The sequence below is a fragment of the Silene latifolia genome, chromosome Y, assembly GCF_048544455.1.
Source record: "Silene latifolia isolate original U9 population chromosome Y, ASM4854445v1, whole genome shotgun sequence".
In the NCBI taxonomy this organism is placed as follows: Eukaryota; Viridiplantae; Streptophyta; class Magnoliopsida; order Caryophyllales; family Caryophyllaceae; genus Silene; species Silene latifolia.
Window position 1 is genome coordinate 417,569,027 of NC_133538.1, and position 25,836 is coordinate 417,594,862.

The 25,836-nt window shown below is 39.8% G+C and overlaps 1 protein-coding gene across 1 annotated transcript; it reads left to right on the forward strand.

The window, feature by feature from the left end:
* Nucleotides 1-23,158: 23,158 nt before the first annotated feature.
* Nucleotides 23,159-24,271, forward strand: LOC141632409 (uncharacterized). Its single transcript, XM_074444958.1, has 4 exons — nt 23,159-23,567; nt 23,652-23,879; nt 23,961-23,980; nt 24,122-24,271. The coding sequence occupies exons 1-4, from the start codon at nt 23,159-23,161 to the stop codon at nt 24,269-24,271; spliced, it is 807 nt and encodes a 268-aa protein (XP_074301059.1).
* Nucleotides 24,272-25,836: the final 1,565 nt, after the last annotated feature.

Genomic DNA, 25,836 nt, shown 5'->3' on the forward strand with positions numbered 1-25,836 from the left:
CTCCCACATGGGAAGGACCATACCTAATTGATTCAATAGTAGGACAAGAACCTTACAGGCTGCAAACTTTGGACGGAGAAATGATCCCCAGATCCTGGAATATTTCCCACTTAAAGTTATTTCACGTCTAAAGCAGAAACAGGTAAAACTATCAACTCCTTATATGTTTAACTATAATCTTATAGCAAATCCCCTATAAAATATGTCTTCCTGCTATCTGCCAATTTGCCTGAAAACATGCCTGTTATTTTTAGCTCTGCCTAGCCTGCTTATTTAAATCCTATTATATTGAATCCTGAAAACTTGTTTTACGCCTTCTTTTTATTAGTTACATACTGCACTTAGGATTAAACAAATATTCAGGATTCAGGGCTACTCCACCCAACCTGAAAAGCATTCCTGAAATGCTCTACAATAAATTTGGCACATGCCTGCCCGACCTAAAAACTAAACTGAGTTCAGTACATAAAAAAAAAGTACAATGGTGAAATAGAGCAGACTACTTGTCCAAATAAGCCCTCCTGACAGGCTGAGGGCCATAAGCCCTCCTGACTGGCAACCACCCTCCTCTCAGAAAAGCCCTCCTGATAGGCAACAGAGCCATCATTTCCTAAAAACGGAATGAGGGTCATAAGCCCTCTTGACAGGCATTATTCTAACAAAAAATATCAAATGTATTATTTACAGGTACAAGTCAAGCCATTCAAAGAAGTCAAGGGAAAAGAAGATGATATATTTATTCCAAAATGATTAAATTGCCCAGGGAAACATCTCTCCTGGGGTAAGACAAAACAAGCTTCAAAAAACCAAAAGCAAAAAATTTGTTTGTCCAGGGAACATCCCCCGCTGGATGGGCCAAACCAAACAAACCAAAACATGACAAAACAAAAAATAAATCAGCCAGCCTTGAAAGCTATAGCAGAACTGATCCCCTCATCAACAGGCTCCGCTTCTTCTTTCTCTTCTCCTTCATCATCTCCCCCTTCCTCAGCATCGCCACTTTTCTCCTTGGATGGTGGAGAGTCCACTTCCTCATCAGCGTGCAGTTTACAAAGCTCAGGGTAAGTAGTGTTGAGATTGGCCAACTCCTGGTCAGGATTCCAAAAAGGCCTAACGTTGATAGGCTCCTTCATGGCATCCACACGACCCCTGCAAAAGAAATAAGTAGCAGCATCCTTATACCTGCCCTACACCAAATCCCTTTCAACAGCCAGATCCTCATTTACTTTCAGCTGCTTTTGCATAGCCTTCTTCTCAGCCTTCAACTCTTCCTGAACAGTATCAAATTTAGCCTGAAGAGCTTTCAGGGCATCCTGAGCAGATTTCAGCTTAGAAGACTCCACCACCAACCGAGCATTCCCTGCCTCATTATCCTAAATTAAAGAGTGATTCCCAGCCTTTGACGCTTCCAATTCAGCCTTAAACTTTGCAGCATCCTTCTTCAGAATATGCACCTCCCAATCCAAGGTATCTTTAAGGCTGTGGACAGAATCCAGTTGGCAGGCACCCCTCAGCATATCAATGATATTCCGGCGAAGAAAACATACCCGTTTAAGCCACACATAAAAAAAACACACTTACATACCCACACAAAATTAGACAAAAAGAAAATACCTCCTAAAGCATGGTGATTAGGTTGGCGGCATAATCCCTGGTATGATACATGGTAGCCAAGGTACGGGCAGAAGAATCCTCTGCCTAATACTGGTAATAAGGGTCATCAACCATAAAAACTTGAGCCTGGATCTGTTCCTTAGCAAACTGAACCTCATCCAACCGAGACCTAACCCCCCTAACCTCATAAACCCCTCATGATGATTCATCTACCCTTTTTCTCTTTTCAGGACGACCACCCTCATCCACAACTTTCTCAGGGGATGCTAACTATACTTTCTGCACAGGCTCCTTAATTTTTACAACACTGTCACTCCCTGTGGCCTCACTACTCTTAGACTTCTACCCTGTGATTTGGGAAACACCTGACTTCACCAGGGACAGACCAAAACTAGCTATCCTGGCAGAAGCCCTGGTGGCTGCACGACAAGGCTCTACATCAGCAATATAAACACATGTCCAAAACAAAAATCTTAAAAAAAAATAAAAATAACAAAACTTACTCCCTGACGAGGAAGCCCCTGGAGCTTTAGCACTCTTCACCGGTTTATAAGTACATAATTTAGCCTTCTTGAAACGAGGCATAGGTGCTTGCCCCAGACAGGCAGGCCATGTCCTCTCCTCCTCAGGCAACGCCATAAAAGCTGCAATCTGATCAGCCGACCCCTCAGCATCAGGATTATTCACCCAGTCATTTATTACAAAGGCAAAAGCAAGTAAGTACACTTCCCAAAATATAGCATCTTCAATCAAAATACAATGCAAAAAAGAAATTACCTCCTTCAACAGCCGGATAATTAAGGTAATCCAGGTCAGGGGCAATAAAATCAGCCCTGCGAAACATATAAGTCTGAGCCCATCCCTTATCATCCCCTGGATCAAAGTTAGTAATCAGGTGAGCCATCTTTGATCTGACTCGAAGGTTGAACCGGCCAGTGGAATGACTCTTCAAGTGGTAGACATTCTTGAAATCTTCCAGGGTGATAACCAGCTTATGTTTGGAACATAACTGCTCAAGTGAATGAACAATTTTCTAAACCATTGGCATGAGTTGGAATAGAGGGACCCTAATAGCCCTGATCACTTCAGCCATAAAAGGAGAAAGGGGAAGCTGATATCCACCCTTAAATGCCCATTAAAAAATACAGAACCAGCCTGGACTACCCCAATTAGCCCTGACTTGACCACTCTCAGGGATCCAAACCTCAGCTTCAGCAGGAATGAGACCCCTGCCTTTCAGATAATGCTCAAAGGTTGGTTTCAACTGATTAGCTTCGTGGAAAGAAGCAGCCAAAGCCTTAACAAGAGTATATTCAACCACTTCATATGACATGGATAAAATTTCTGGGGGAGCAACCACCTCCAGCACTTCATCCTCAGGGATGATATCTGGGACATCGACAACAGTAGGAACCTTCTCAACTTCAGCAGGTACCTTCTCAACCTCAGCAGGGGCCTTACAAGCAGCCGTCTTTCTCCTACCTCCAGCCATATTTTATTTTTTGATGAAGATTGATTTTTTTTGCAGAAGAGAATTCTAGAAAGAGAAAGAAGAAATTAGAAGATTGGAATGTGGAAGCAAAATAAACAAAGCAAGGTATTTATTGCCGCAAAATTAAACGGTCAAGAAAACAAGTGGTTGAGCTTAATCATGACTCTCCCAGGGTTTTGTGAATCTACCCTATTTACGACAATATAGCCGTTACAGAAGCTGAACCAAACACAACTCCTGATCCGTTAAATATTCCTTCACAATCTCTGCCTGGCCTAAATTTTTATCTCCTCATTCCTGGCCAGACCCAATAAAGGAATAAGCAGATGAGGGGCAATTGTTGGGCCTAGAATTATCCCGCCTGACCTGACAAGGACCAGGCAACGTTTAAAGCCAGGACTTGAGCAGGAAGTACTTCAAGTCAGGCACTGAGAGTATATAGACATGCACCAAGCAGGAGAAAAGCACAGGACAGGCAACTACCAGGCCTGGCCTGAAAGAAAACCATGTCAGGCATAAGGATAACACCATCAAAGATGGACAGGTGACAGGGAAGGCACGATCAGGCCATAAAAGTGTAGCCCTTATAATCAAAGAAGACTTATTCAAAAGGAGATGATGGAAGAAAAGGTCAAGAGCAACGACTGAAATGCTGAAGAGGTCAATCAACTACTTTCGGGGAAATAGGACACGAGTCCTATTTACCAGGAAACCCTAAATAAGCTTGAAAAAACCGCTTCTAAGGCTATTATAAATACAAGAGAAGACAAAAACAAGAGAGACACACTGGCATACTCGTACTATCACTCTCATTCTTGTATTCAAAACATAATTTAGCAATATCCTTAGCCTGTCACGCCTCATATACAAATACTCTATCAGGCTACTCAAGATCATAGTAATAATCTCTCGTGGCTTATTACCCGTGGTTTTTTCCCTTATTCCCAGGTGTTAGGCCTGGAAATCCAGACATCCCTGATCAATGTCTCACCTTAGCCTGACTATGAGGGTGCCAGGATGTCAGGCTATCAGGACACATGAAGACAGGCGCCATGCTATGGAGAGGAAAACGGTCAAAATATTAGGACGATATTAGACCAGGAAATCATATTATAAGAGGAATACGCATGCATCATTAAATAGGAAGATCTCGCAATTAAAGCAGCAATTAAGGACGTGATATTGAGAATTATTGTGGGTAATTAAGGCAAATATTCCGCATTAATACCAGGATCAATCAGTCGTTCAACTGGTGACTATATAAGGAATATTTGGAAATCATTTGAAGCACGACAACACAAGATAAGATAGAGCATACAATATTCTCATACAACTCTTAGACACTTACATCCCATTGTGCTAAATACATAATACAATAGTGAAATCCTCTCCTGGCTTGGTGCCCATGGTTTTTCCCATCCAAGGGTTTTCCACGTACAAAATTCTTTGTCTTCTTATTGTTATATTTATCGTATTTATATCTTTATATTCCACCTTGGCGACCTGACCTACAGACTAACTAGAGCTAGTTAACCCTACCCAAATCAACCCTGACCTGATTTCGCCTTGTGCAAAATCCATACAAAATAATTGGCGCCCACTATGGGGCAACTAGCTCTTTAAACCCTTTTTTCTTATCCTACAGAAATTCAAAAATCTCACAAAAATGGCCCAGCCCACCGTTGAAGAACAGTTGAACGCAGCCCTTCAACAAATCGCTGAGTTGGAAAGCTTAATAGAAAAAGTGGCCCAAACTGAGGCAGAAATCCTGCAATTAAGAGAATCTGAGTCACCTGTGAAGCAAAAATTGGAAAAAACCCAAGGAGCAGGCTCTAGATTCCAGCCAGGAACCCCATTTGCATCAATTATCAAAAACATCGATTTCTCCAGTTTTGGGAGCCCAAGTGGTTCTAAATTCATCAATGTTGATAATGATGGTGAGGCAAATAATGACAATTGAAAAACTGATGAATCTGCAGCAGCCATCATGATGGCAGTAATCCAGGAAATCAAGAAACTCAATGAAAAATTCGAGAAGATACCTGAGGTACCTGCCAGCCTGGAAGAAGCTGCCCTTGACAGTTATGCTGATTCGCCTTTCATAGACGAAATAGCAAAGGTAGATTTACCCAAGAAGTTTGTGGTCCCATCCATGAAAATCTATGATGGAACCACAGATCCACAAAACCATGTAGCCCTCTACAAACAAAAAATGATGGCTGCATCTATTCCCAGCGAATTCAGAAAAGTTTGCATGTGTAAGGGATTTAGAACAACCCTGACCGGCCCTACTCTACAATGGTACATCAACCTGCCAACTGGGAGCATCCATTCCTTCGCCAACTTGATCAACAACTTCCACCAGTAGTTTGCGAGTAGCAGGGAGTTAGAGAAGCGATCCAGTGATCTTTACCGGATTACACAGAAGCCTGATGAAACTCTCAAGACATTCCTTGCAAGATTCAACAAAGAAAAAGTATCTATTCCTAGGTGTGACGTTGGAACAGTAGTGGAGGCATTCAGGCAGGGGTTGCTACCACACAGTGACTTATACAATGAGCTCACTAAGTATCCCTGCCATACCTTTGAAGATGTCCAGGCCAAGACTCTTGCTTTTATCAGGCTAGAAGAGGACAAAAACTACAAACTTGGATCACCCACTGGACCAAAGGATTATGAAAAAAGCAATAGGAAGAGCAAAAAAGGAACCAACTACAGACCTACTCCATAGTCCAGGCCAGACCATTCAGAAGTTAACCTAGCACATGAGTATCAAGGTAAGGCTAAAGTTTTTCCATCTATTTCCGAGCATAACTTCAGTGTTGATATTGCAGGATTAATCCAAAGGCTTGAAAACATGGGACCAGTAGTCAGATGATCCAAGAAGACGGAAAATCCCAACCCTAGAAGGGACAATTCCAAATGGTGCGAATTCCACATGGACATTGGACACACGAAGGATGACTGTTTCACCCTAAGGAAAGAAGTGGCTTACCTGTTGAAATCTGGATACTTAAAAGACCTGATCAAGACGAAAGGCAGGAATGCGGATCAGGGAAAAGAGAGCCAGGAGCATAAGCAGAATCGTAGCCTCCCTCCACCACCTCCAATATATGAAGTAAAATTCATATCTGGTGGATCAGAAATATGCGGCCTGACCAGTTCAGCAGCAAAAAAAGATAGCCAGGACGCCAAGGACCGTATCACCCTGCAAACCAGATCATATCCCAACAATCACTTTCAATGATTATGACTTGGTGGGCATCCCTGATGTTCATCATGATGGCCTGGTAATTTCTATGCAGATCGGAACCGCCACAGTAAGAAGGATTCTGGTAGATGGAGGTAGCTCAGTAAACTTGATCATGCTTGACGTGCTGAAAGCCATGAAAATCAATGAGGACCAAATCACCAAAAAATCCAGCGTTTTGGTAGGGTTCAGTGGAGAAACCAGAAGCACTCTAGGAGAAATTCGCCTCCCAAACTACGTTGAAGGAGTCTCATCCTATGAGAAATTTGGAGTCCTTGATTGCCTGTCGTCTTACAACGCAATCTTGGGGTGACCCTGGATTCATAATGTTAAGGCCGTGCCATCAACCTATCACCAGTGTATCAGGATACCAACAGACTAGGGCATAGCCACAATCAAAGGGGATCACAAGACAGCCCAGGAATACTACACAACAGCCTTGAAACCTTCCAAGGTAGGTAAGTCCCTTGCATAGCAATTACAGTACCCTATCAGGAGCACTTATGTAGCACCTCCCAGAATGGAAACAGATCAGGTAATTCTAGACCTTGAGTACCCTGACAGGTATGTTTTGATAGGATCTGACGTCCCAGATAGTGTCAGGCCCGATCTGGTAAAGTTTCTTAAAAATAAATCATCTTGGTTTGCTTGGTCACATTTTGATATGACTGGAATTAGTGCTGATATAATTACATATAAACTCAATGTTGACCCATCTTTTAAGCCTATACAACAGAAAAGATGAAAATTTGCAGCTGAAAGAAATGCCACAATCAACGAGGAATTGGAAATACTCTTGGATATGGGAATGATCAGGGAAGTAATGTACCCTGAGTGGCTGGCTAATGATACGTGCATTTTATATAGTCTTTTTAGGCCTTTTTATGCACGTATTTCTATGTTATTATCGTAGTTTATTGCTACGAAATGCCCCGAATATGCTACTTTGGTTTGTTCTGTCTTATTTGCAGGAATGAACCAGAAAGTAATGAAATTAAGCCTTTTACCGTCCGTTTAGCATGCATTTGAAGGAAGAGTGAATTTGGAGCAAGAATGTAGCTATTTTGGGATGCGCAAAGAAGAAAGATAGCTAGGCGAGCAAGGGAAGAACTTCAAATTGCTAGTGCCTACTTTGGAGAGCCATATCTCGAGTTCTACAGCTGATATTCAGGTGATTACAATTGGAGATGAAAGTTTGTCCTCTTAGCTTTCCAACGCCACCGGAATCGCCCTGTTTGACCAAGTAACGAAGAAATGGCAGCCGTTTGAAGTTCAGTGCGCAAAGCAGGAAAAGTACTCGATCGAGTAGATAAATCGCTCGATCGAGTACTAGCTACAGCGAGAAGGTTATTGTCGAGTATAATTAGGTTTTATCCTATGCTTATCTTATATCTAGTTAATAATAAGGATACTACTTAGTATAAATAAGAGTACTTTAGACCTAATAAAAATATCATTCATTCCCTGGAGTCAGTAGAAGGGACGGACGACTGCTTGTTCTTCAATTCTCTATTTTTCGGATCAATTATTGTATTGGTATTATTTATTCTTCTTTAATCTTTTAATCATCTTTATTGCTTGAATTCCTTCTTCCCTTATTATTATCATAATTGCTTTTATTCAATCCTTATCAGTTTATCATTATGTTCAGTTTCAATTATTTATTTGTTGTTGTTGTTAATTCGATGGTAGTAAATAGCTAATTTTCTCATGTTAAGACTATAGGTGATCCATAATTATGAAGGGAGAGTAATCGATTTATTGGGTTAATCTTTGGTATTGTCTTTGTTGGTTAAATGTTTGCGATTAATTGTATCCGTCTGATTGAGTCGACGCAATTAGACCTATAATTCTTAGTGATCCTCGACCTGGACCGAAAGGTTGGAAGAGGCAAGACTAGTAGCGAACAATAGGGTATTTCAGTGAGGGCGAAAGTTAAGCTGTTTACACTTTAGGGTGAATTAAGGACCGAAAGGTGACATTCGTTACCCTTTAGACCGTATTTGCATTGACACGAGACCTAGATTACTTGGCCTGGGATGATTATGGTGAACCGTCTGTCTTAGTTTTAGTTCCTCTTTATCTGTTTTCTCCTTCTTTTTATTCCCCTCTTCCTTATTCTCTTTAGTCGTAAATCATATTCAAACCCCCACATTGTGACCCGTACTCATAGACTAAAATTAGACAGATAAACCTCATTTTTGCCTCCCTGTGGAGATCGACCCTACTTGCCGCTGACTTCTGTTAGTTGTATTTAGGTATTTATTTTTGGTACATAACGACGGTATCAAATTTTGGCGCCGTTGCCGGGGAGGCAGCGTAGTTTTATTTGTTTTTATTTAGTTTATTTCTTGTCTCAAGGAGCTTCGGTTGCTTGAGACCGTTATTATGTCTTTCGTTCTTCTCTTTCCACAGGAAGAGAACGAAATTTTTGGTACTTATTTAGCCAGGTTTTTGGAGTGGCTCGAGCCCCAGACGAGATGCATTTTCGAACTCCAATTGTCTTTGTACTATCTTCCGGGGTATGAATGACCCTACGCGAGCATACCTAGAATCTATTGGTAAGTGGGATTTCAAGGAATCCCGTAAATGAGGTATTAAATTTCTTTGATTGGTTTGTTCTTTGAATCTCTTAAATCCAACTTTTCTCTTCATGTTGACTCAAATGAGGGGGTGGGTGAGACCTTAGAAACCAATCTAGGAAGTGCTGACGGAGACATAGAGGAGACCACTAGCGTGGTTGACAATCCTTTTTATAAGGATAGTTTAGAACCCCTTTATGTTTCTTGCACTGATAGTGAGGGTGATTTGAAGGCTCTCTTTGAGAATCTCCATCTTGACGAGTCTAGCGATAAGGAGAGTGAGAAGGTAGATTTAGACAGTCTTGAGGTCAAATGGGATACTTATGATGATATAGATGATGAGCCTATTATAGAGGACCCGATTGACCCATTGACTTTACAACCCCTTGCATCCGGGATGATTATCCACCTTCACCTTTAGCGACCGGACTCCTTCACCTCACAGTTCTTACCCGTCTGAGCATTTAAATTCTACTCGGGTTATTTTTAAGTTGAACGCTTTGTTGAGCTCCTTCATTTACCACTGCGGTTAATTTGAGCTTTTATATTCCGCCCCAATGGGAGGGCGGAATTATTTTGTGAATGATTTTAGGAGTTGTCATAGGAAATTTGTTAGGCTTAAATGTTATTATATTTCAAATTCCTATGCTATTACTATATTATGGTGCTACTTACGTTTTGTGTAGCACATGCGCGTTGTTTGACAAGTTGTTGCGAGCTTTGAGTCGCTTTGATTGGGTTCAATTAGAGTAGTTGGGTGAAAAAGAGGTCGAGGACACACTGTCTGAAACTAGCGCTACCCGGGAGGCAACCCGGAGATTTATTTTTAGTTGTTTTTCAAACATTGCATTTTATTTCAGTTGTGTGTAATAATTGGTCTTCGTACCATAGACTATTTCAAATAAGCTTGTTCGTTAGTTTTGCGGACAATTTTTTTGCGTTTTGCGAGAATACACTGAGATTACTCGATCGAGTACTTTTTGTACTCGATCGAGAGCTTTTTCTGCTGATTTTACTCGATCGAGTGAAATTTCTACTCGATCGAGTACCTGAAAAAAAAAAAAAAAAAAAAAAAAATTTTTTACTCGATCGACCACTATTCCACTCGATCGACCACTATTCCTCTCGATCGAGCTGTTTTGGACGCCCATTGCTTGGATTAGCTTCTTGTGACGATGTTTCGAGCTATTAGTGACCTCCCATGTTGTTTGGGCTGGTTTGGGAGGCCCCTTATTCGCGCAATCTTGTGAGTTTTCCGCATTTACTCTCTTTCTCTTTTAGTTTGCATTTCCTTTCCATGTTTTGGTACAATGAGGGCATTGTACGGTTTGGTTTGGGGAGGTTATGCATCCATATCTGTGTCGCATCTTGTTTTTATTGCATTTTAATTATCACGTTTAATTTCAGTATGCATTGTTGTTTATTTTCATAAAAATCAAAAATCTCATAAAAATTTAAAAATTCAAAAACTTCAAAAAATATTCACGTTTATTTTTGCATATAGGTTGAGTCGGAACGGTAGATTTCCATGATGATAATGCACTATAACTTGTCTTTTTGCTTGAGCCTTGCACTTTCATTGATAGTTATTAGCTTTGTCATACGCATAATCTACGAGTTTTTGTTCAAATTTAGCTGACTGTTTAGACTTGACCTGATAAATTGGCAACCTACTCTATAAATTCTGAGTTTTAGAGCCTAATAACTGGTGACATTCATGACCGGTTTACATAGGAATTGAGAGTAGTACTCCTTGCATAGCATGTTTATCACTTTTGCACTTTTATGAAATTCGATTGCTTGTCACTTGGGTACATTCGGGTTTGTGGTCGGTGTCACATGCAGGGAGGTGCTTGCAAATTTTCCCCTTTCTTTCATTTTCACCCATTTAGCTCCACTTAAGCCAAATTTAGCCTTTTTGACCCATTAGCTACATCCAAAACTGAGCCTGCCTAGTCAAGCTAGTTAGTATGTCTTTTGTGGTATGTGTTTTCCGTCTGTGGTTTGGCCTGTTTTCATTATTGGAGTTGGTTGAGGATGAAGAAAGGAAGAAATGAAAAAAAAAAAAAAAAAAAAAAAAAAAGATTGAAAAAAAAAGGAGAAAAAAAACGTGAAGGATGAAAAAATAAAAATAAAAAAGGAGAAAAAAAAAAAGAAAAGAAAATGAATTGGAAAAAAAGAACACACGTATGAGCAGAGAAAGAAAAATCAGAAAAGTTGTTTTTATGTTGGTTTTTTTTGAGACCGTCTGTGTCTATTTCTATCTTGTGACGGTCTACTCCTCTGTTTTATTCTACATTTTTTGAGGAGATAGTGTATTGAGTAGTGAGTTTTGTGCCAAAGAAGGGCACTTGTGTTTATTTTTCAGTTAGTTGAGATTCGGACGGTCTTATATGGTCCTGTTTAGGAACTAGCTTGGCGCTTTTACCTCCACATTTCCATAATTTGTTTTGCCTTTTCTCACCTTAACCTCACTTTCCCATACCATTTGTAAGCCCTCAGCTGTGACGGACATTGTTGGTTGGAATGTATGTGTGGTACTTGAATCGTCTATCATGTTTGTTGCATGCATGTTATGTAGGTCGCAGTCTAGGTGAGTGACTGTTTTCTCTTTCTCTCTTATACATATACTTTCACCCTTTGCTTTATGAGAGAAGAGTGACCACGTGAGAGTCCGATTTTGTTGGTCTTGCAAGGTCGATAGGTCAGCTTTATTTATGGACATCTTATAATTCGTTTGCGTATTGACCATTGTAGCTGTAACTGTTGATTTTAGTTTGCATTAAACTGGTTTAAGTAGACAAGTAATAGCTAGCTCTGAGTTATCTTTTCCGTTCCATTAGTTTGCACTTAGTTTACTCGAGGACGAGTAAAGGTTTGGTTTGGGGAGATTTGATACGTGCATTTTATATAGTCTTTTTAGGCCTTTTTATGCACGTATTTCTATGTTATTATCGTAGTTTATTGCTACGAAATGCCCCGAATATGCTACTTTGGTTTGTTCTGTCTTATTTGCAGGAATGAACCAGAAAGTAATGAAATTAAGCCTTTTACCGTCCGTTTAGCATGCATTTGAAGGAAGAGTGAATTTGGAGCAAGAATGTAGCTATTTTGGGATGCGCAAAGAAGAAAGATAGCTAGGCGAGCAAGGGAAGAACTTCAAATTGCTAGTGCCTACTTTGGAGAGACATATCTCGAGTTCTACAGCTGATATTCAGGTTATTCCAATTGGAGATGAAAGTTTGTCCTCTTAGCTTTCCAACGCCACCGGAATCGCCCTGTTTGACCAAGTAACGAAGAAATGGCAGCCGTTTGAAGTTCAGTGCGCAAAGCAGGAAAAGTACTCGATCGAGTAGATAAATCGCTCGATCGAGTACTAGCTACAGCGAGAAGGTTATTGTCGAGTATAATTAGGTTTTATCCTATGCTTATCTTATATCTAGTTAATAATAAGGATACTACTTAGTATAAATAAGAGTACTTTAGACCTAATAAAAATATCATTCATTCCCTGGAGTCAGTAGAAGGGACGGACGACTGCTTGTTCTTCAATTCTCTATTTTTCGGATCAATTATTGTATTGGTATTATTTATTCTTCTTTAATCTTTTAATCATCTTTATTGCTTGAATTCCTTCTTCCCTTATTATTATCATAATTGCTTTTATTCAATCCTTATCAGTTTATCATTATGTTCAGTTTCAATTATTTATTTGTTGTTGTTGTTAATTCGATGGTAGTAAATAGCTAATTTTCTCATGTTAAGACTATAGGGGATCCATAATTATGAAGGGAGAGTAATCGATTTATTGGGTTAATGCTGGTATTGTCTTTGTTGGTTAAATGCTGCAGTTAATTGTATCCGTCTGATTGAGTCGACGCAATTAGACCTATAATTCTTAGTGATCCTCGACCTGGACCGAAAGGTTGGAAGAGGCAAGACTAGTAGCGAACAATAGGGTATTGCAGTGAGGGCGAAAGTTAAGCTGTTTACACTTTAGGGTGAATTAAGGACCGAAAGGTGACATTCGTTACCCTTTAGACCGTATTTGCATTGACCTGAGACCTAGATTACTTGACCGGATGATTATGGTGAACCGTCTGTCTTAGCTGTTCCTCTTTATCTGTTTTCTCCCTTCTTTTTATTCCCCTCTTCCTTATTCTCTTTAGTCAGAAATCATATTCAAACCCCCACATTGTGACCCGTACTCATAGACTAAAATTAGACAGATAAACCTCATTTTTGCCTCCCTGTGGAGATCGACCCTACTTGCCGCTGACTTCCGTTAGTTGTATTTAGGTATTTATTTTTGGTACATAACGACCGTATCAGCTAACATGGTTGTTGTCCAGAAAAAGAATGGCAAATGGAGAGTCTGCGTAGACTATACTGACCTGAACAAAGCATGTCCCAAGGATCCATTTCCTTTGCCACATATTGATGCCATGGTAGACGCCACAGCAGGCCATGGGATGCTGACATTTATGGATGCTTCCAGTGGATTCAATCAAATAAAAATGCACCCTGCTGACCAGGAGAGTACTGCATTCATTACGAGGCGAGGCATATCTTTGCTACCGCCATGCCTTTCGGCCCGAAGAATGCAGGGGCAACGTACCAGCGCCTGGTCAACATGATGTTTAAAGACCAAATAGGTGATATCATGGAAGTTTACATAGACGACATGGTGGTAAAATCAAAAAATGCAGAAGATCATGTGAAGCATCTAGAAGTAGCATTTGAAATATTGGAGAAATACAACATGAAGCTTAACCCTGCAAAATGCCACTTTGGAGTCTCTGCAGGTAAGTTCCTGGGATACATGGTCACGAAGAGAGGCATAGAAGCCAGCCCTGAACAGATAAAAGCTATCCTGGAATTACAGTCACTCAAATTTGTCAAAGATATCCAAAAATTGACAGGCCGGGTAGCTGCCCTGAACCGTTTAAAATCAAGATCCTCTGAAACGTGTAAAACATTTTACAACCTCCTCAGGAAAAATAAACAGTTTCAGTGGACGGATGAACATGAGACAGCCTTTCAAGATTTAAAATCCTACCTATCATCTCCACCTTACTGGCTAAACCAGAGAAGGGAGAACCCCTATCAGTATACTTATCCGTCATTGATACAACAGTCAGTGCAGTCTTAGTAAAAGAACAGGATGGTCAACAACACCCGGTTTATTATGTAAGTAAGAGCCTGCTAGATGCTGAGATGAGGTATGGATTACTTGAGAAATATGTTTTAGCTTTGATTATGTCGTGTACTAAATTACGACCTTACTTTGAAAGCCATCGCATTATAGTCAGGACTAACTTACCAATAAAATCTGTCCTACGTAAACCTGAATTATCAGGCAGGATGGCCAAATTGTCAGTTCAACTTAGCACATACGATATCTCTTTTGAACCCAAGGCAGCGATCAAATCGCAGGCCCTAGCAGATTTTGTGGCTGACTTTAGCCCTAACCTAGAACCTGATTTGAAAAAAGAAGTCAACCAATTAGAAAATAAAACCCCAGACCAAGAATGGACTTTGTTCAAAGATGGGGCATCCAATGCCAGAGGGACAGGGTTAGGATTAATGCTTAAATCACCACAGGGAGATATGATAACACAGGCTATAAGCTGCAAATTCAAAGAGATAGCAGGCTTAAAGGTATGTCTAGACCTCGGTGTCCAAACCCTAAAGGTAAAAACTGATTCACTTCTAATTGCTAATTAAATAAAGGGAATTTATACGGCTAAGGATGCAAAAATGATTTCGTATTTAGAATATGCAAAAAACCTTACAGCTAAATTTGCTTTATTTGATATAGATCAAATATCAAGAGACCTGAACACACAGGCTGATGTTTCGGCTAGTCTAGGTTCAAATTTTACCCCTACGGTTTTTGATAAAATACCAATTGTTCATTTATTAGAGCTAACCATCAGTAAGCCTAAACAAGTCAACCTTGTCAATCAGGACGGTAACTCTTGGACTAAACCCTATTATGATTGGTTTCTCCAAGGAATACTGCCTCAGGGGAGACACAAAGCAAGGGCTTTTAAAATTAGAGGTTCAACTTATGCTATTATCAATAACACATTATTCAAGAGATCGCAGGCCGGACCATACCTGAGATGCTTGGAGCCTAACGAAGCTAAACTTGTACTTCAAGAAATACACGATGGACACTGTGGTAACCACAAAGGAGGAAAAAGCCTGGCGAGTAAAGTACTCAGGACAGGCGATTACTGGCCTACACTGAGGGCTGATTGCCTGGAATATTCTTCAAAATGCGAAGCGTGCCAAGTCCATGCACCAATCATACATCAGCCATCTGAGCTCCTTCATTCAATCTCTGCACCCTGGCCATTCATGAAGTGGGGCATTGATATTGTGGGAAAGTTACCTATATCTCCAGGACAAAAAGTATTCATGTTGGCTATGACTGATTACTTCTCCAAATGGATCAAGGCTGACTCTTTTAGGCAAGTATCTGAAAAAGAAGTAATATCCTTCATCAGAACGAATATTATATGCAGATTTGGAGTCCCATCAGAAATAGTATGTGACAATGGAACCCAATTCGTGGGGAAAAAGACCCAAGCATTATGCCAGGAATGGAATATCAGCCTGGTAACATCCACCTCTGGATATCCAAAAGCTAATGGCCAGGCTGAATCCAGCAATAAGGTAGTCATAAGCTGCCTAAAGAAGAAGCTTAGAAGACGAGGCAGATGGGCTGAAAAACTTCCATTAGTACTATGGGCAGACAGGACAACCCCAAAGACATCAACAGGCCAAACACCTTATTCTTTGGTGTATGGCTGTGAAGCTGTCATTCCTGCAGAAGTCCGGGTACCAACATCAAGATACAACCTGAATAATGTTGAAGCAAACAGAGACCTGAAGCAAGATAACCTGGCCCTAACAAAAGAGCTAAGAGACGCTGCCAAAATCAGGATGGCATCACACCAACAAGCAGTAGACAGGACTTACAATAAAAATGTTAGAATTCAAGTCTTCAGGGAAGGAGACCTTGTCCTACGAAAAATTTTTCCAAATAAAAAAGAAAAATCAGCAGGCAAGCTGGCCCCCACATGGGAAGGCCCTTACTTAATTGACTCAATTGTCGGACAAGTGGCATACAGGCTCCAAACATTAGAAGGAGAAATGATCCCAAGATCCTGGAATGTAACCCATTTAAAATTATTCCATAAGTAAAACCCAGATCAGGACACAATCAGGTACAAACTCATATATTTGCTCAACCTGATGTGCTACCTGAAAAAATACGTGTTTTATATGCTCTATATGCAACTCATATCTATATATTTAACTAACCCAATTTCTCGTACTTTTTGAAATCCTGAACAATTATACATGATAAATGTTTATATGCATAAATATTCAGGATTCAGGGCTACTCTACTATATATCAAAATCTGAAACAAAACTTTGCACTTAATTATGCCTAACGAGTTGGTAACCATCACCTGATACAGTAAATGTCAGGACCAATCAGGCATGAAATAATTGCCTGACCTGACTAGGTTTACTGCAAATGTTTACAAACGGCTGGACGCAGCAAGATGGTGGAAGGGTGTGCCATCCCGACCATTTAGTCTAAAAGCCCTCCTGTCAGGCCGAATACCAAGCCCTCCAGTTAGGCACGGGACATAAGCCCTCCTGACAGGCCAGTTTTCCCACCCCTTCAACCACTATGGCAAAAACCATACTTGGTTGAATTACTCACGACAATTTAAATAACAGGACAAATTTAAAATACTTTACAGGTTAACCAAACAAATATTTTGACAGGTCCAAAAGGATTGGAAAAGCAAAAGCCACAGGTTCAAACAAAGTCAAATAAGCAAAACCAACCAAAGAAGGCCACCACGATTATATTAATAAAACCCTTACCCCCTGGGGCAAAGGCACCAAAATATTCATAGAGGCCAGGGATAGTCTCCCTGACCTGAATAGAGACCGAAAAAATAAAATTGTTTGTCCAGGGACATCCCCCTGGATGGGCCAAATATCAACTAGGAAAAAAGAAAATTACTGTTTTTCCTTGGAAACAGCACCAGCACTTCCACTCTTAGCCAGATCAGCATCAGCATCTTGCTCCCCTAGAGAGTCAACCTCCTGTTCATTTCCCATGTTATGTAGATCAAGATACTTTGAAGCAGCAAAAGCCATCTCAGCTTCAGGGTTCCATTTGGCCCTAGCCTCAACAGGCTCCGACATAGCAGCCACCTTCCCCTTAATATAAAACTAAAGGGAGGCATCATCAAGCTTAAACTCCAAATCATCCCTCTCCTGGGTGAGCTCTTCATTCCTGTCTAACGCCTCCTGCAAAAGCTGTTTATTTAAATCTGCTTCAGCCTTAGCAGCATCCCTCTCAGCCTGCCCCTTCGTCAAGTCAGCAGCTTTAGCAGCCAGGTCAGCCCATGCAAAGTATAGTTCAGACTTCAGCCTATCATTATCTGATCTCATCAGGTCAATCCTGGCTACCAAAGAAGTAGCCTGATAGGCATTATGGAGACAGGCCACAGCGCCCTAACCAATAACATAAAGAATAATATGAATAATATACCTCAATAATAAAAATATCCAAATACACAAAATACACATAACAATAAAAATAGCCTACCTCCCTCACAACAGCCAAGACCCCTGCCAAAAGGTTGACTGAATGATCCACTGAAGCAACCGCCTGGGTAGCAGTCTCAACAGGGTCAAGGGTGAGCATGACATCTGACTTGGAAGCAGCATAATCCCTGATCTTCACCTTATCATCCTCCATATCATCCACCCTGGCTTTCACTTCCCTGACTGGGGCAGATATATCAACATCTTCAATTTTTCTTTTCTGGGCTGCTGAACTTGTTTCAGTAGAGGCAACAGGAATGGTAGTGACCTTGGAAGCATCAAGCAGTTTGGTTAAATCAATAACGGGCTCAGCATCTCCGCTTCCCTGAGAACCTTCCTCCTTGATCTTAGCCAACCTGGCTGAAAGGTCAGCCATACCAAATTTGGCAAGGCGAGTAGATGACCCCGTAGCTAAAACATGAAAAACTACATTAGCAATATAAACTAAACATCACCAAGAAGCTAGAGTAAGAAGAAAAAAAGAAAATATGATAGACTTACTGCCTGAAGTGGAAGCACTAACAGCCCTTGAAGGTTTAGCCACCCTGGCCGTACCATCAGCCTTCAGACAACATGGAAGTTGACCAGCCCTGCAACAGAGAGGCCAAGACCTCTCCAAAGGAGGAATATCAAGGAAAGCAGAAATATTTGCAGTGGGATACTCGGTTTCAGTAACCCAATCATCAACTGCACACATAAGAGGTATGATTCAATATAAATTTCATTTTATTTTTTACTAACGAATAAAACATGCAGGATAAGAGAGAAGTTAAAACTCACCAGCAACACAAGCTTCATAATTTAGATATGCTAGATCAGGACCCACATAATTGGTCCTGATAAACATATATCCAGCAGCCCAGTTCTTGTCATGGCCACTATCCAGATTGATCAGAAGGGGAGTAGTGGAAGCCCTGACCTTAAAACTTATACGGCCAGGGCTATTGGTTTTGACAGCATAGCAGGCTTTCAGATCGTCAAGAGAAAATGAGATATTATGCTTTTTACAGAGGTGATCAACAGAACAGACCACCTTCCACACCATGGGCATTAACTGATAAAAAGGAACACCAATTTCATTAATAATCTCAACCATAAGAGGAGAAAAGGGAAGCTTACAACCTGCCCTGAAAGCCCAGTCATGAATACAGAACCAACCAGGACACGCCTAGTCAGCCCTGATAGGAGAATTCTCAGGGATCTAGACTTCAGAATCAGCACGGATGATCCCCTTACTCTTCAGTACCTTTTCAAACTCAGGCTTCAAACGATTTGAGAGACTGGTCATCTTTCAAGGCCTTCGTGGGCTTAAATTGGAAATCACCATGAAAAATTGAGATCATCTCCAGAGGAGATCCATTCGGGTTATCAACCACAGAAGGTTGAGAAATAGAAGATAAAGGCACATTTTCAGAAGAGGTATTCTTAGGATTTTGGGGAGGTGGAGTTCCAGGAGTCACCACCCTGGTGGATTTCTTTTTCGCAGCCATTGTTGAAAGATAATGAAAATTATTTGAAGACTAGAAATTAAGAACGATTGATGAAGAAGATTATTAAGAGAGAGCAAATCAGATTTTTCTGATGAAGATTAACTTAATGAAGCGAAGGAGTATTTATAGTAGATGAAACTAGGGTTTCAACCGCAAGTTGGATGGATAATCATTGAAGAGGTTGCAGTAAAAATTACACGCGTCATAAACTGAACAAAATAGCCATTATAGGAACTGATTAGGCACAATCCAACCGTTGAGTAATTTTCCAAAGATTGAAGTTATCTCCTTATTTTCAATGTGTCAGGTATCTCCTTATTTTTTTGTCCTGACACATTGAAAATAAGGAGATAAGGGGCAATTGTTAGGCCTGGAAATCCGCAGACATCCCTGATCAATGTCTCACCTTAGCTTGACTATCATGGTGCCAGGATGTCAGGCTATCATGACACATGAAGACAGGCGCCAGGCCATGGAGAGGACAACGGTCAAAATATCAGGACGATATTAGACCAGGAAATCATATTATAAGAGGAATATACACACAGCATTAAATAGGAAGATCTCGCAATTAAAGCAGCAATTAAGGACGTGATATTGAGAATTATTGCGGGTAATTAAGGCAAATATTCCGCATTAATACCAGGATCAAGAAGCCATTCAACTGGTGACTATATAAGGAATATTTGGAAATCATTTGAAGCACAAAAACACAAGACAAGATAGAGCATACAATATTCTCATACAACTCTTAGATACTTACGTCCCATTGTGCTAAATACATAATACAATAGTGAAATCCTCTCCTGGCTTGGTGCTCGTGGTTTTTTCCAATTCAAGGGTTTTCCACGTAAAAAATTCTTTGTCTTCTTATTGTTATATTTATTTTATTTATATCTTTATATTCCACCTTGACGACCTGACCTACGGACTAACTAGAGCTAGTTAACCCTACCCAAATCAACCCTGACCTGATTTCGCCTTGCGCAAAATCCATACAAAACACCAGGGTTATTCCACGTATAAAATCTTTGTGTCATTACTTTTTACTTATTTATTTACTTAGCAATATTAGTCAGGCAAACTACTTGAGTTAGATCACCCCTTCTTACCCCTGACAGGACGTTTCTGTTCAGTACAATCCCTGCCAAAACAATCACTATACTTGCTTTTTTCATCTAAGCCTTTGTTCTTTCCACTGATCACCGCACGCCCTCCTTCCCTCGACGTCGTTGCATCACTGCCGTACACGGTCAAGTCGTTCCACCACTACCACTGCGCCTTCAGATCTAATAAAAAGGCTTTGTGTTTATCAATTCGGCGTACTACCACCACTCTGCCCATCATGCACGCGAGACACTGTGAGACGCCACCAATCACTATTCTAGGTATTCTTTTTGCTTAATTTAATTTCAATCTTTAATTATTTTTGTATAATTTGATTTTGGGGCTGGTTTAATTGTAATTTAGGGTTAGGATAATTCGAACAATTGCAATCTTTCTCCACTTAATTTGTAAACTGGGTTTCGGTTAATGAGGGATTTTAATTGAAGTTGCTATTGAGACACTATTTTAATATAATTTGCGGGAGCCATTGAGACACTATTTTAATGTAGTTGTATTGAGGCACTGGGTTAATTCAGGGTTTGTTGTTTGAAATTAAACCAAATTTTGAGTTGATTTCAATTTCATTTTTGTTTCTTCTGTCAATTAGTATAATTCAATTGATGGGTTTTCTGGGTTTGATTTGATTACGTGTAAAGATTGAATCTTGAGCTCTTTACAACTTAAGTGAATATGAAGGGTGTGGTATTTGACAATTTAGGGTTTGATGCATTCCACTAAACCCAAATTTTAGCTGAATTTGGTTCCATTCTTGTTGTTGCATTAATTATTTGAATTAAATTGACTGGTTTCTCCGATTATTTGTAAAGATTGAATAAATTGTGGGTTTGGTTTAGGTGAAAATGAGGGTGTGGAAAAGGAAGAGGAGCAAGAAGGAAGGTGGGGGGGGGGGGGGGGTTGGAGGAATGATGACAATAGTGGTGGTACATAATAGGGTGTGCGCGATATGTTTGGATAGTATTGAGCTTCAGGAAACTGCCTTTGTTAAAGGTTGCGAGCATGCTTACTGGTTTGTCCTCCTTTTTTTTCTGAGACTTCTAATTTTTCGATTGTTTTCCTCTGTTGAATTTTTTCAACTGATTGCATTATTTGATTTTCAGTAAAATGGCTTATTGAACTGATTCACTGTTCTTTTTACCATGAAAGAAGGTCTGTTAGCTGAGGTGATATGGTCACATATAATCATAAAATTTAATCTTTTTGAATTTAGTAAGTGAACCAAGCATGTGTTCATATTGCTCATATTGTTTACATCTCTTGGCTTTCTAAATTTGTGTTTTAAAGTATGTTTTTCTATTGCAGTGCTTGCTTGTAGAGTGAATTCGATCAGATTTCTTTGTTTGATTTGATTATGGGTAGAGAATGAATCTTATGTTTAAAGTATGATTTCCTATTACACTACTTTTCTTGTAAGGTTGGGGTAAAATGGTGAAGGTGAATATGCGATCCTTTTCTTTTGACCTAGTTTTTCTTTAATCATTTGGAGAGGAAGGCATGGTAGATATCTATTCTTAAAACAGGGAGCTGCAGTGGAGGAGTAATATAGACCAATGATCATGAATTACGTGTATAAAACTATAATGTAATCACGTATTCACATGTGTATTTGATCTCATACAGGCTTAAATGATCATGAATTACGTGTATAAAACAAATACTGTGAATTTGATCTCATTCAGTTAGTTATTGAGATTCACACCTATCTGTAAATTTGATCTGATTCAGCTAGTTACTGAGATTCACACCTATCTAACCGGTCATTCATGTAGGGTCTAATTTGCGTGTATGTCCCTTGGGTCGACTGAAATGTGGGTATAACTAAATTGTGTATGATATGGATTGTCTCAAAGCATTACTATAAAGTCCTAACTAAATTACTCGTTTTTTGTCGGATGGTTTGAAATTGTGTCAATGCCAGTTCGAGACTGCCTCGAGTTCTCTTTAGAGAATAATTCCGGTTGTTTAGCTTATGTAATTTTTGTCAGACTTAATCAGAATCCAATATGATGTTTGGTATTTGCAGGTTTGTTCATGGCACTTCAACCCAAAATCATTTCTTGCGGAAATTCAGTTGCTACCTTTGTGACGCTGGTGCGGTTCATCACAGGTCCAGCTGTCATGGTGGCTGCTTCGATTGCTGTTGGGTTGAGGGGCAGGCTCTTACATATTGGTATTGTGCTGGTATAATGTAGAATATTGCAAATTCAACACTGTCAATCAACGATATAAATTTGGCTACAGAAGTTTGGGCTACTAGATGTTTAGAAACCATTTAGTATAGAGTAGCTTAGTAACCAAGACGTTTGCGGGATTATTTATATATTGTATTGTATTTGTAACGTTGTTGGGTTGAATGAGATGTAATGTTGTTCTACATATGATGCATTAGAGGTTATTAAGTTTTGGTAGTCGAATTGTTTCGCCTGCAAATTTTTATATATATAAAAAAGCATTATTAATTACAAATGATACGAAAAGGTAAAGTAATTACATCGGTTATGGAAAGAAATGACACAAATAGTTAAATAAATTGGCGCTAAAACAAAATGTCAAATGCATCAGTTCTGATAACAAATGACGCAAAAAGTAAACAAAATGCATCGTTTCTATATAGAACTGATGCAAATAATCACTATTTGCGTATATTGTAATAGTTTATTGCGTCTATTCTATGGTTTGAACTGACGCAAATGGTGTTTTTTTGCGTCAGTTTTTAAAACACAACGCAAATGTTGAACTTTTTGTGTCGGTTCCACAACTGACGCAGGAGCAAATACGACCCCTCGATATACGTCAGTCCAAAACCGACGCAATAGGGGTTTTTTCCATTAGTGAGATCTACTACTAGAGAGGTATGGTTTGAAAATAAAAACTTCAACTGTTTATAGGATGAAGGAGTTAGCCATGAAAGAGATCAATGGTCGTGAGTCATACAAAAATACTGCCAGCATATTGTGAAATGGTTAAAAGGACAAATCCAGGAAGCTATGCAATTTGTAGTTGGGTTAATGTGAATAGTCTAGAACATCCTCTACAATTTAAGAGCATATTCATTGCTTTTGATGATCAAATTAAGGGGGTGATAGCTGGTTGTAGAAGCTTAGTTGGTGTTGATGGAACACATTTGAAGGGTAATCATAGTGGTGTCTTACTAACAGCAGTTGCCATTGATGGCAACAATGAGATGTTACCTTTGGCAGTATCTGTGGTAGAGTCTGAGAACAAGGACAGCTGGTCCAATTTCGTTTGGAATTTGAAATACATCCTCAAGGACAGTGGCAGAAGCAATTGGACTATCATTTCTGATAGACAAAAGGGTGTTGAGCCTGCTTTGAATACTGCTTGGCCTGAAGCATATAGAAGATTTTGTGCCAGACATTTATGCAAAATTTTCAAAGCTGATTACGTACCCTGGTATCCTAATGCATAACCTCTTTTGGTTTGGAGAGTAGTTAATGCAACCTCTGAATTTACATTCAAGAAAGCTCTTGAATTGGTGGTCCAACATGGAAGAAGGGGTGCTACTAGGTGGTTTATGGACTTAGGAGAGAAGGAGATGTGGACTAAACACATGTTTGATCCTGACTTATCTGCTGAGAATAATACATCAAATTTTGTTGAGAGTTTCAACAGTACTTTGGAAGTACATAGAACTAATCCAATCTTAACTCTACTTGAAGGTAAGTCTAGTTTAATTTACATGAAGTTATTTATACATCTAACCTATATAAGTAATCCATTTATTTGTTGATGTGAATTAGGTATTAAGAGACTTGCTATGGTAAGACATGCTACAAGTCAACAAATAGCTGAATCCTAGGATGAGAATGAAGTGTGTCCAAACATTCATGAAAGGTTGAAAAATCTAACCAAAGATTCAAGAGGGTGCCAAACTTTGTTCTCTGGTCCTGGTGAATATAAGGTTAAGGATGGAAGGACTTATCTTCCATTATCTCTAAACAAGAGAACTTGCACTTGTGGTTACTGGCAGATCAGTAGTATATCTTGTAGACATGTCATTAGAGCTATAATAGATGCTCACAAGGAGCCATCTGCCTTTGTTAGTGAATGATTTTTAGTGAGAAAGTATAAAAAAGCATATGATTTCAACATTAACCCAATACCTGATACACAACAATGACCATTATTTGACGTTCCTTCTCTTGAGCCCCTACACTAAGGAGATCCATTGGAACACCATCAAGAAACAGGAAAAGAGAGCAAGGGGTGTAATACTACGGTTTTATGAGTTGTTGGGTACTCTATCGAGTAGGGCTTACTCTGTCAAGTAACTGAGTGTTGCGTGCGAAACAGTGTACTGCTGATGGGTACTCGATCGAGTAGGTAGGTTACTCGATCGAGTAGGGGGCACTCGATCGAGTAAGTGACTTGCTCAATCGAGTAAGTAAGTTTTTACAGGTTATTTGCCGAGTTTGATAGCAACGCGTGAAAAGTTTATATAAGCTTCTCCGTCAGTTCTTTTTAATTTTTACCAACTTCTAAACATTTTTACAAGAAAACAAACATCGTTGCATTCTCTTTTCGCATTGCTATCAAATCTAAGGGGCTAGAGTCGTTGGAATTCAGAGTTCTTTATGCCGTTGAGACCATCGTATTGTGGGTAAGAGTCTTGTACATTTTTTATGTCATTTCATTGTTATTGGTTGTAACCCTAATTGGGTAATTTGAGGGTTTTGGGAGTATTTTGGTACTAGATGGTGATTGTATGATTGTGTATTTGATAGGAGACGACTTCGTAGAGGAACTTTGCTGATTCGCTATTGTGACGGTATTGGTGATTGCTTTTCCAGGTAGGGTTTCTATACTCGGTTATTAATTATATAGTTGTTTGGTGATGGTTGTGATTATTGTTGATCTTTAACGTATTGGTATTGTATTGGTGTTGCTGTTGTATAATTGGTTTTGTAATTGTTTGTGGTTCGCGAGGCGTGTCCTCGGTTGAGTGGAGTCACTTGCGGGAACGACTTCACGCCCTTGATTCGCCCTCTGTGGAACCTGCCACAGGACGGGATGTGCACATTAAGGAACATGGGTTTTCACTCAGAATAGATGAGCGGGAATTTGGTGGGTACGGCTGCGGTCCCCCACTGACGGCGTGGAATATCTGTTGTGATGGGTATTCTAGCCGGACTACACACTTAGTGTGTAGTCAGATGTGTGGAGATGTGACGGAGTTGGGTGATCTGTGTCTTGTGTCTTACGTATCTTGTTTAGTGTAACCAGTAACTGATCCCGTTTAAGTGTTTTGATAACTGTGGTGATCCACTCGGGGATGGTGAGCAGTTATTGAGTAGGTATGAGATGGCTTGCGCGAGGGATAGCTGGGATGGAGTAACCACGTGTCACTGGAGTCTTCCACTGTGTCTTAAACTTAGTTTTCTTTTTAGTTGGTTTGATGTTTTTGGAACAGTTGTATTTCACTTTACAGTTTTGGGATTTGAACATGTAAACAGTTAAACTTGTTTAATTAAGTATGTTTCTTTATGGTGAATAATATACATTGCCTCGGGTAACCGAGATGGTAGCACTTCTATGCCTAAGGTGGTCTTGGTAAGGCACCTTGGTGTATGGGGGTATTACAAAGTGGTATCAGAGCGACGATTTTGGAACCTGTAA